Genomic DNA, 12,794 nt, shown 5'->3' on the forward strand with positions numbered 1-12,794 from the left:
TCCCTCTTGAGTCTCCCTCCCACCCTCCCTATCCCACCCCTCTAGGTGGTCACAAAGCACCGAGCTGATCTCCCTGTGCTATGTGGCTGCTTCTCATTAGTTATCTATTTTACATTTGGTAGCGTATATATGTCCATGCCACTCTCTCACTTTGTCCCAGCTTAGCCTTCCCCCTCCCCGTGTCCTCAAGTCCATTCTCTACGTCTGCATCTTTATTCCTGTCCTGCCCCTAGGTTCATCAGAACCATTTCTTTCTTTTAGATTCCATTCATATGTGTTAGCATACAGTATTTGTTTTTCTCTTTCTGACTTACTTCACTCTGTATGACAGACTCTAGGTCCATCCACTTCACTACAGATAACTCAATTTCATTTCTTTTTATGTCTGAGTAATATTCCATTGTATATATGTGCCACGTCTTCTTTATCCATTCATCTGTTGATGGGCGCTAAGGTTGCTTCCATGTCCTGGCTATTGTAAATAGTGCTGCAATGAATATTGTGGTACATGACTCTTTTTGAATTATGGTTTTCTCAGGGTATATGCCCAGTAGTGGGATTGCTGGGTCATATGGTAGTTCTATTTTTAGTTTTTTAAGGAACCTCCATACTGTTCTCCATGTGGCTGTATCAATTTACATTCCCACCAACAATGCAAGTGGGTTACCTTTTCTCCACACCCTCTCCAGCATTTGTTGTTTGTAGATTTTTTGATGATGGCCATTCTGACTGGTGTGAGGTGATACCTCATTGTAGTTTTGATTTGCGTGTCTCTAATAATTAGTGATGTTGAGCATGCTTTCATAGGTATGTTGGCAATCTGTATATCTTCTACGGAGAAATGTCTATGTAGGTCTTCTACCCATTTTTGGATTGGGTTGTTTACTTTTTTATATTGAGTTGCATGAACTGCTTGTATATTTTGGAGATTAATCCTTTGTCACTTGCTTCGTCTGCAAATATTTTCTCCCATTCTGAGGGTTGTCTTTTCATCTTGTTTATGGTTTCCTTTGCTGTGCAAAAGCTTTTAAGTTTCATTAGGTTCCATTTGTTTATTTTTGTTTTTATTTCCATTTCTCTAGGAGGTGGGTCACAAAGGATCTTGCAGTGATTTATGTCAAAGAGTGTTCTGCCTATGTTTTCCTCTAAGAGTTTTATAGTGTCTAGCCTTACATTTAGGTCTTTAATCCATTTTGAGTTTATTTTTGTGTATGGTGTTAGGAAGTGTTCTAATTTCATTCTTTTATATGTACCTGTCCAGTTTTCCCAGCAACACTTATTGAAGAAACTGTCTTTTGTCCATTTTATATCCTTGCCTGCTTTACCAAAGATAAGGTGACCATACGTGCATGGGTTTATCTCTGGGCTTTCTATCCTGTTCCATTGATCTATAGTTCTGTTTTTGTGCCAGTACCATATTGTCTTGATTACTGTAGCTTTGTAGTATAGTCTGAAGTCAGGGAGCCTGATTCCTCCAGCTCTGTTTTTCTTTCTCAAGATTGCTTTGGCTATTCAGGGACTTTTGTGTTTCCATACAGATTGTGAAATTTTTTTGTTCTAGTTCTGTGAAAAATGCCATTGGTAGTTTGATAGTGATTGCACTGAATCTGTAGATTGCTTGGGGTAGTAGAGTCATTTTCACAATGTTGATTCTTCCAATCCAAGAACATGGTATATCTCTCCATCTGTTTGATCATCTTTAATTTCTTTCCTCAATGTCTTATAGTTTTCTGCATACAGGTCTTTTGTCTCCTTAGGTAGATTTATTCCTAGGTATTTTATTCTTTTTGTTGCAATGGTAAATGGGAGTGTTTCCTTAATTTCTCTTTCAGATTTTTCATCATTAGTGCATAGGAATGCAAGAGATGTCTGTGCATTAATTTTGTATCCTGCTACTTTACCAAATTCACTGATTAGCTCTAGTAGTTTTCTGGTAGCATCTTTAGGATTCTCTATGTATAGTATGTCATCTGCAAACAGCAACAGTTTTACTTCTTCTTTTCTGATTTGGAGTCCTTTTTATTTCTTATTCTTCTCTGATTGCTGTGGCTGAAACTTCCAAAACTATGTTGCATAATAGTGGTGAGGATGGGCAACCCTGTCTTTTTGCTGATCTTAGAGGAATTGGTGTCAGTTTTTCACCACTGAGAATGATGTTGGCTGTGGGTTTATCATATATGACCTTTATTATGTTGAGGTAGGTTCCCTATATGCCTCCTTTCTGGAGAGTTTTTATGATAAATGTGTGTTGAATTTTGTCAAAAGCTTTTTCTGCATCTACTGAGATCATCATATGGTTTTTCCCCTTCAGTTTGTTAATATGATGTATCATGTTGATTGATTTGCGTATATTAAAGAATCCTTGCATTCCTGGGATAAACCCCACTTGATCATGGTGTATGATCCTTTTAATGTGCTGTTGGATTCTGTTTGCTAGTATTTTGTTGAGGATTTTTGCATCTATGTTCATCAGTGATATTGGTCTGTCGTTTTCTTTTTTTGTGACATCTTTGTCTGGTTTTGGTATCAGGGTGATGGTGGCCTTGTAGAATGAGTTTGGGAGTGTTCCTCCCTCTGCTATATTTTGGAAGAGTTTGAGAGGATGGGTGTTAGCTCTGCTCTAAATGTTTGATAGAATTCACCTGTGAAGCCATCTGGTCTTGAGCTTTTGTTTGTTGGAAGATTTTAAACACAGTTTCCATTTCAGTGCTTGTGACTGGTCTGTTTATATTTTCTATTTCTTCCTGTTCAGTCTTGGAAGGTTGTGCTTTTCTAAGAATTTGTCCATTTCTTCCAGGTTGTCCATTTTATTGGCATACAGTTGCTTACAGTAATCTCTCCGGATCCTTTGTATTTCTGCAGTGGCAGGTGTTACTTCTCCTTTTTCATTTCTAATTCTGTTGATTTGAGTCTTCTCCCTTTTTTTCTTGATGAGTGTGGCTATGGTTTATCTATTTTGTTTATCTTCTCAAAGAACCAGCTTTTAGTTTTATTGATCTGTGCTATCGTTTCCTTCATTTCTTTCTCATTTATTTCTGATCTAATCTTTATGATTTCTTTCTTTCTGCTAACTGTGGGGTTTTTGTTGTTCTTCTTCTTCTTTCTCTCATTGCTTTAGGTGTAAGGTTAGGTTATTTGAGATTTTTCTTGCTTCTTGAGGTAGGATTGTATTCCTATAAACTTCCCTCTTAGAAGTGCTTTTGTTGCATCCCATAGGTTTTGGGTCATTGTGTTTTCAATGTCATTTGTTTCTAGGTATTTTTTTATTTCCTCTTTGATTTCTTCAGTGATCTGTTGGTTATTTAGTAGTGTATTGTTTAGCCTCTATGTATTTGTACTTTTTACATTTTTTTGTCCTGTAATTGATATATAGTCTCATAACGTTGTGGTCGGAAAAGACACTTGATACGATTTCAATTTCTTAAATTTACGAAGGCTTCATTTGTGACCCAAGATATGGTCTATCCCGGGGAATGTTCCATGAGCACTTGAGAAGAAAGTGTATTCTGTTGTTTTTGGAATGGAATGTCCCTATAAATATCAATTAAGTCCATCTTGTCTAATGTGTCATTTAAACCTTACATTTCCTTACTTACTTTCATTTTGGATGATCTGTTCATTGGTAAAAGTGGGGTGTTAAAGTCCCCTACTATTATTGTGTTACTGTCAATTACCCCTTTTATGGCTATTAGCATTTGCCTTATGTATTGAGGTGCTCCTATGTTGGGTGCATAAATATTTACAATTGTTATATCTCCTTCTTGGATTGATCCCTTGATCATTATTTAGTGTCCTTCTTTGTCTCCTGTAATAGTCTTTATTTTAAAGTCTATTTTGTCTGATATAGAATTGCTACTCCAGCTTTCTTTTGATTTCCATTTGCATGGAATATCTTTTTCCATCCCCTCACTTTCAGTCTGTATGTGTCTCTAGGTCTGAAGTGAGTCTCTTGTAGACAGCATATATATGGGTCTTGTTTTTGTATCCATTCAGCCAATCTATGTATTTTGGTTGGAGCATTTAATCCATTTACATTTAAGGTAGTTATCGATACGTATGTTCCTATTACCATTTTCTTAATTGTTTTGGGTTTGTTTTTGTAGGTCTTTTCCTTCTCTTGTATTTCCTGCCTAGAGAAGTTCCTTTAGTGTTTGCTATAAAGCTGATTTGGTGGTGTTGAACTCTCTTAACTTTTGCTTGTCTGTAAAGGTTTTAATTTCTCTGTCAAATCTGAATGAGATCCTTGCTGGGTAGAGTAATCTTGGTTGTAGTTTTTTCCCTTTCATCATTTTAAATATGTCCTGTCACTCCCTTCTGGCTTGCAGAGTTTCTGCTGAAAGATCAGCTGTTAACCTTATGGGGGTTCCCTTGTATGTTATTTGTTGCTTTTCCCTTGCTGCTTTTAATATTTTTTCTTTGTATTTAATTTTGATAGTTTGATTAATATGTGTCTTGGCATGTTTATCCTTGGATTTATCCTGTATAGGACTCTCTGCACTTCCTGGACTTGATTGACTATTTCCTTTCCCACGTTAGGGAAGTTTTCAACTATAATCTCTTCAAATATTTTCTCAGACCCTTCCTTTTTCTCTTCTTCTTCTGGGACCCTTATAATTCGAATGTTGGTACATTTAATGTTGTCCCAGAGGTCTCTGAGACTGTCCTCAAGTCTTTTCATTCTTTTTTCTTTATGCTGCTCTGCATAGTTATTTCCACTATTTTGTCTTCCAGGTCACTTATCCGTCCTTCTGCCTCAGTTATTTCCACTATTTCCACTATTTTGTCTTCCAGGTCACTTATCCGTCCTTCTGCCTCAGTTATTGTGCTATTGATTCCTTCTAGAGATTTTTTTTTTTTTGGTATGCAGGCCTCTCACTGCTGTGGCCTCTCCCATTGTGGAGCACAGGCTCCGGACGCGCAGACTCAGAGGCCATGGCTCACGGGCCCAGCCGCTCCGCAGCATGTGGGATCTTCCCAGACCGGGGCACAAACCCATGTCCCCTGCGTCAGCAGGCAGACTCTCAACCACTGTGCCACCAGGGAAGCCCTTAGAGAATTTTTAATTTCATTTATTGTATTGTTCATCATTGTTTGTTTGCTCTTTAGTTCTTCTAGGTCCATGTTAAATGTTTCTTGTATTTTCTCCATTCTATTTCCAAGATTTTGGATCATCTTTATTATCATTACTCTGAATTCTTTTTCAGGTAGACTGACTATTTCCTCTTCATTTGTTTGGTCTGGTGGGTTTTTACCTTGCTCTTTCATCTGCTGCATATTTCTTTGCCCTCTCATTTTGTTTAACTTACTGTGTTTGGGGTTTCCTTTTCACAGGCTGCAGATTCGTAGTTCCCATTGTTTTTGGTGTCTGACCCCAGTGGGTAAGGTTGGTTCAGTGGCTTGTGTAGGCTTCCTGGTGGAGGGGACTGGTGCCTGTGTTCTGGTGGGTGGGGCTGGATCTTGTCTTTCTGGTGGACAGTGCCACATCCGGTGGTGTGTTTTGGGGTGTCTGTGAACTTAGTATGATTTTAGGCAGCCTCTTTGCTAATGGGTGGAGTTGTGTTCCTGTCTTGCTCGTTGTTTGGCACGGGCCATCCAGCACTGGAGCTTGCTGGCCATTGGGCGGAGCTGGGTGTTAGCGTTGAGACAGAGATCTCTGGGAGAGCTCTTGCCAACTGATATTGTGTGGGGCCAGGAGGTCTCTGGTGGACCAGTGTCCTGAACTCAGCTCTCCCACCTCAGAGGCTCAGGCCTGACACCCAGCTGGAGCACCAAGACCCTATCAGCCACATGGCCAGGTATGTGGGGATTTTCTTGCCTTTTGGGAAGTCTGAGGTCTTCTGCCAATGTTCAGTAGCTGTTCTGTAGGAGCTGTTCCACATGTAGATGTATTTCTGATGTATCTGTGGGTAGGAAAGCGACCTCCGTGTCTTACTCCTCCGCCATCTTGAAGGTCCCCCTTCAATAGGAGACTCCACTGAAGATGCCAACCTCCACAAGAGCTAGAGGTGCAGAGGCATTTGTTTCAGAGGGTTTGCAGCTTGCTTTTTTTTTTCTTTTCCTTTGTGCTTTGTCTAGTTTCACTTGTTCACAAGGTGCTTCATGCTGAGGCCTCACACCCAGCACTTTAGATCAGAGTGCCTAGTAAGAAATGGCTGCGCTGACACCTCCAAAAGCCAAATTTTTAAAAACCTCCTTTCCCCAGCTCAGTGTGAAGGAAGGTCTTCTCCAGGCACATGCCACCAAGAAGGCAGGGCTGCCTTTCCACCTTGCTCCCCATCCAGGGATATGGTTTCACCCAGGGAGTGGGTGACCACCAGCACTTCTCATTTCCAGCCCGCAGCTCTGTCTTCCAGAAGCACTATTCCAGGCAGGCTTGGACAAGAGAACCTGTCTTCTTTCCTCAACTCAACTCCCATTCACAGAGAGGAAACTCTAGTCCAGGGGCAGTAGGTAGAGAATCTAGAACAAAGGTTTTAATCTGATCCTGAAGTCTCTAGATACCAAACAAATGAGTAAAGAGCAGACAAAAAAATTCAAAAATAAAATAAAAGTATTTACAAAGGAGGATGCTTCATACTGATATTCAGGAAAAGAAAACTTCCCCCCATACAATATTGATTCTCATACAAGGAAGAACAATGTCCATGCTCTCCTACTTGGCTTTCAACATTCCAATAGTCTTTCCTAAAAATCACAATCTTGTGTTGCAGGATAATACTCAAAACGGAAATACTTTGTTCTTATCAACCTGTAAAGAGTGATAGACACTTTTTTAGCTTGCAGCGTAATCTAAGAAGTAAAGGCTCCTTGCTGCTACTTTTATCTCATACCAAAAACTCCCTTTCAGGAAGGTCTGGTATTACCATCCTGGTTTATAAGTAGAGAAACTGAAGCACAGGCATTACTAACTCATAAGTAATGGTAACTGTCCAGTCCTCCTTACAAACAAAATCACACTTCAACATTTATTCTGTGCTGCTCAAAGAGGTACAGACAGGCCAGCTCTTCCCTGGATCTAGGTTCACTTACACAACTCCTGTGTAGTTTTTATTAAAAGGCGTATAAAATTCTAACCTGGGTATCTTCACAGAGATTGCAGGTGTCATGCAGGTGGTTTTGTTCTCAGAAGCAAAAGCAATATATTTTCTGGTGATCATGAATTTATATTCATTTCTATCTCAGAAAGAGTAGAGGAGTTACTTAAAATTATATGGCCAAAGGGACACGGTCCAAAGAAAAAAGTATACAAGAGATAATAAATAATGACCTGTGATATATTACAGAAGAGATCAAAGAACAGCTTACGCTGCACACACCCATGCAAACAGATACCCAAGGGAAGAGTTCGAGCCAGAAGTGAATGGTTAGGGAAGCATGATGGTGTGTAAAGAGAATGTCATTTAGAGTCAGATCTGGGTTTAAAGCTGCCTCTTACCCAAGGTCTAAGCCTCAGGTCCATTTATTTATAAAATGGAAATAACCATAATCACGTCATAAAACTGTCACTGAATAGTAAATAAGATATAACATGCAAGAATACTTAGCGCAGTGCCTGTACACAGAAGACAGTGAACATCAGCTACCTTCTCCTTCCCCTCCCCTGCATGTTTCTAAATGATTTTTTTGAAATTTTACTGACTTTAATGGGAATTCTTACAGTGGTTAAAAAAAAACAGTTCCTACACATTACATAGTCATCGGCACATATGTATCTGTTGCAGCACCATAATTTGCAAAGAAAAAGGAAGTAGTAATTTTAAGAGAAAAGTACCAGCTCACTTGCACTGCCTTCTAAAACCTTCAGCTTTACAATCTACGGAGACTATTTGCTCTAGGGGAGCAGAACCTGAAATAAAGGAAATATTCTCATGAGGAAAATGGTTCCCCAAAAAAGAAAGAGAAGATAATGAGGGGAAATCGAGGGGTATATAAAGGAGTTTATTTTACTTAACAAAGTAAAAGTCGAGCAAAATGAATAATCTGCCTCCAGAAATGGTTATTTAAAGGTTTTCTGTAAAGGGCTCTGGTTCCTAAAAAGACAGGAGTCATTGCATATGCCCACCCACTCCTCATTTATTTTTAAACCCTAGCTTATATGTTCCTTAGCAACAGAAGGAGCAGATGAGACCCCCACACACACACGCACACGCACACCATCTCCCCCAGCCCCCTTCTTCTCTCCTGTCAAGTGTCATTCCGCAAATACCCATGTTCTTCAAAAGATTTTTTTGACCACCTGCAGATCTCTTCTTCCCCACCTCAAATGATCCCCCTTACACAGCAGCCATACTTCACACCCTAACTCAACCCCTTCACTTAGATTCCATTCTGTGAGGTCTTCCTGACCCCTCTCCATCAACTTCCACCAGAAGCCATCCTCAGGTGCCCCCCAGAAGTGAGGGGATGTGGTCCTCACTGAGAAGCCAATGCCCAGCTCCAGCCAAAGCTGCTCTTTTCTTTCAGACCATTCCTTAACCCACCAGCGAAATGGCCGGGCCCAGCTACAACAGAGTCCAACATAAATGGCTGCCCTGGTGAATGGGTAGGCCATTCACCATGACTCTAAAAAAATCATCATCATCATCAAAATGGAGACACTCTCCAGGTTACCCAGGACAAACACGTGCCAGATGAAATGCCTACCTTCTGCTGTCTTTTCTCTGACTTTGGGACTGCCTGGCCTTGTTTGGCTGGGCATGGCTTATGAGTTCAAAGATCAATTGTTCAGCCTTTGGAAACAAGGAGCAGAGCAGCAATCCTCAGATATTAGTGTGCTTATGCATTGCCTGAGGAGACTGTTAAAAATTCCTACCCACAGAGAGCTTGATTTTGTAAGTGGGGGGTGGTGGGCATTTTTAACCAGCCATCTGAGGTGATGCTGTTGCAGGAGCCTTCCTGAATTGGGGACTGTAAAGCTTTATTTAAAAGGAAATGATGTTCACAAAGTGGGATCCACCTCTGTGGATTGTAAGGCAGATGCGGTGTTATCCTTTTGCTAGAAAAACACCGCGTCTCTGGGTCGATGTCTATGTTTGCGTGTGCACACCCTTACACGTGCATGTGTGAGCATGCAACCCAGAAAGCCATGGCCTCACAGAGTACTCATTTCCAAGAGAGAGGCTCAGGGAATGACCCCTGCCAAGAAGTGAGCTGAAATGATTTCCCTTGCAAACCCTGGCTTTGTAGCCCTACCCAGTGAGGTGTCACGATGATGAATACCAACGACACAGGAACGATTCTGGGCCCAGGAGCCCAGACCCACAATGTGCTCTGCATTATCAACCGTCCCTCCCAACTCGCAGTTCCTAAATTAGGCTGAATGTAGCCCCTGGTCCCCTAAGGGCCAGACAGGCCATCATAGCTAAGAAGTAGAACTGCCTGTGTCCTATCATACCTCCCTAGAGCTACCTCACTCTCCACCACGTGTCTATTTTTAGAAACCAAAAATATAAAGAGAAAGATCCATTTCATCCTGATCTACATGAGTAACTAAAAGAGCAAGTCAGGTGGGAAACTCCCTCAATGCACAGTGAACAAAATGCACATGGGGGATGAGGGAGTAACACCCTCCCCAGGAAGGCCGTTTCGGAGTCATCAGGCGCCAACACTGAGACACAGAGCACATGCCCTAGTGACCGGGGCCTCCAGTCCAGGCAATGCCAATGGGGATCCCGGTGATTCACACACATGCTCCCAGAAATACAACACACACCCTCACAAACCCACACACCTCTGTCATCTGCTTTTGCTTACATAACACCACATGGTGTGACAGGCTTAAAACTTTATAAGCACTTCTGGAAAGGACTGCTAACTTAAAATGAGGAGGGTCACAGGATGCTTTTACTGACCCCTTTTCAAGAAATACTCCAGGGCCAAGGAAGTGCACATCTTTGTAATTCTATGCTTGTTTTTCACCTCAACTTTTAAAATTAACAAGCAGTAAGGGTCTCCAAAACTCTCCAAATCTATCAATACCTTTATTCTTGCCTTAAGGTGGGGGGCAGGGGGGAGGAGAGAACCTACTGGATCCTCATTTCTCATTCGTGAATTCTGACACAATTTGGGGTAGTCTTTTGGCATCATTCGGTGGCCATTTACCCCACACTGTCCTTGTCTTGTAAATACACCCATCCTAGGGCAAGCACGGGCCCCATTCTCTCCCCCATCCCTTGCTCGCCAGCAGGCTTCCCAAGTCGTCCTTCTGGGCACACCCAGGAGAGAGGAAGAGACCACGTGTACGTGTGACCCTCCGGAACCAGTTGCATATCTACAGACACAGATTCACAACGACTCTTCCTTAATGGGATATTTCAATGCAGGTTCAACTTCCATAAGGATTTCTCTTCAGGATAGAACGCTGTTCTTTTCTGCCTGTCCGTGATCTCAAGTATCAAGTTAGTGCCAAAGGTTCACCCAGTAAAATCGGCAAGGTAGGGGGAGTGGTTGAAGATGACCCCGGCGTAGGGACAACTTTGAGGACTTCTCTCAAGAAAACCTGGCATATGTGTGTGTGCACCCCGCTCACACACACACACACACACACACACACACACACACACACACGCATTTTTACTGTTGTTGTTCTGACCTCAGGGACTCAGTCTTCTCTCCAGTTCCGGGGGGGAAACCTGGCGCACGTAGCTTCCCTCCAGCCCAGAAGGATGGGATGAGAAGTGAACACATAGCCCAGAAGGGGGAGGGAGAAGGAGAGAGAGAGAGGGAGGGAGGCAGAGAGAGAGAGAGAGGGCGCCAGGTGCCCCCAAGTCCGAGGAAGCGCCTTTCGGGGGCGCAGAGAGGGTCTCGCACCCCGCGGCGGCACCTGCCTCCCGGCTGCCGGGCTCGCGTTCCTACCTGTAAGAGACCTGCTTCCGGAAAGTTAAGTTCCGCAGCTTCTCCTCCAGAGCCTCGTCCTTCTCTTTCGGGCCGGCGGCCCCGGGCTCTTCCAGGGCAGCGGCCCCAGCCGCCGCCGCTGCCCCCGCGCCCCTCGGGTCCGCACCGCCCTCGGCGCCCAGGCAGCAGCTCCCGGCGCCGCTTCCGCTGCTGCTGCTGCCGCCCGTTGCCCCCTTCTCCTCTGCCGCCGAGGAGCTGGGGTTCATGGCGACCGCTCCGGCGGCCGCGGAGGGAGCCGAGGCGGCGCCGCTGCAGAAGCCGGACAGACGAACAGCGCTGACGGCGGCCGCCACCGCCGGAGAGCGAACAGGTCTGCGCGCCGCTGGCAGGGGCGGCAAATGGCAGCCCCTTCCCGCAGCATCCATCCGCGGCGGCCCCGCACCGGGGCATTGTGGGAAACTCCGTGCCTCCACTCCCCCTCCCCGACCAATCAGAAGCCACCTCCCTCCGCCTGCCCCTCCCTCCCCGCTGCAAACCCGCGCCCTCCCGCCCCCCTGGCCTTTTCCTAAATCGGGGGCACCGGCCAGGGCCGAACCTGAACTCTGTCCTGAGGCACCGGGTCGCCGGAGAGATAGACAGAGGGCAGGTGATGAGGAGGCGCTGGGCTGGGGGCGCGCGGACACTGGCAGCAAGAGAGGAGAGCTCCGGAGGGAAATTCGGAGGACAGCGTGCCGCACCCGGGTTAAGACACGAGGAAGCGGAGACCGGGAAGGGAGAGGTGCCCTGCCCAGGCAGCCGGCCCGGGAGCGGTAGCGCCCACCTTCGTCCCCGTCCCCTGATGCCTGAAGTCCAGGGCGGCATTCTCCCCACCGCCGCTACCCGACCGTGCAGAGCCGGAGCCTGGCAGAAGCCTCCCTACGTGGGAAACCTCGGGGGGAATGCAGCGGGCGCGTGGTCGGGGCGAACCTGGGAGAGAATTCGTGAGCAGGGTAAATTAAGGGATGAGGAGGAGGTCCAGTTTAAGATGCAGGCGAAGCGCCTACCTCGTCTCGAAGGGCGAGGTCTGGGACCCTTTCATCCCTGAATCCCCCAGCCCAGAGCCTTCCTTACACATAGAAAGATCTTCCTAAACAGCTGTTCATAGATTGAATCGGATCACAGGCCCCTCAGAGAAGCAGAAAGACTGAGAGAATCCAGGAGGCAAAGTGAGGACGTGAGCGCTGGGCGCTGCCGCGGCAGAGCGGAAAGGAGAGGAAGGGCCCGCTCGAGGAGGGGCTTCCAACCTCTGCGGACCCCGCTGCCGACACAAAGCCAAGCTTGCCGTCTCTGCAGATTTAATTGTCCACCGGTCTCTTGTTTTTGTTTCTAAGGTTACTGAAAACTCTGTGAGGTTTGAATGCTGTGCAACAAAGTGTGTGAGACAGACAGTTTTCCAAATTAGGAATTTTCACGCAAGAATCACTGCTGTCAACAAACACGAGAAAGATTTATACTGAAGGCTAAGTGTAGTAACCAAAATCCATGCGTATTCAATACATGGACAGGCAATGAGAGAACCAGACCAGGGAAGAATTTCAGGTCGGTGTTGCTGACCCCAAACAAGTCGCTTGATTCCCCCCCCCCCCCCGCCCTTTATTTTCTCACGACTAGAATTAGGAGATTGAATAAGATACCTCAGAGCTCTCTCAACTCCCTCATTCTGTAATTTGCTGCATGTGTACATTATAATAAGCCAAAGGGTCAGGGCATTTCCAGAGTGGAGTGAGGAAAGGTAATAGTAATAAAAGTAATTTTAAAAAAAGCTAGTGGTTATTAAGCCCTGGTTTTTACATGACGGATGTTGTGCTAAGCACTTTGCATGCCTATCTCTGTGCTTTTTACTCTACCCCTCAAACGTATGCTCCCCGTTGCTCAGGCTTATGCAACTAGAAATTGGCAGAACCAGGTATTACACCCAGGGT

General features: G+C 44.7%; 1 protein-coding gene across 2 annotated transcripts in view; it reads right to left on the reverse strand.

Moving 5' to 3' along the window:
* Positions 1-11,258, reverse strand: part of DGKI (diacylglycerol kinase iota) — a 447,265-nt gene extending 436,007 nt beyond the window's left edge. For both annotated transcript variants that reach the window (XM_060020018.1, XM_060020017.1), the window contains exon 1: positions 10,855-11,258. In XM_060020018.1, the coding sequence (XP_059876001.1) occupies positions 10,855-11,258 (404 nt within the window). The remainder of the gene's footprint in view (positions 1-10,854) is intronic.
* Between the last annotated feature and the right edge of the window lie 1,536 nt (positions 11,259-12,794).

Source organism: Delphinus delphis, chromosome 9 (assembly GCF_949987515.2).
Source record: "Delphinus delphis chromosome 9, mDelDel1.2, whole genome shotgun sequence".
In the NCBI taxonomy this organism is placed as follows: domain Eukaryota; kingdom Metazoa; phylum Chordata; class Mammalia; order Artiodactyla; family Delphinidae; genus Delphinus; species Delphinus delphis.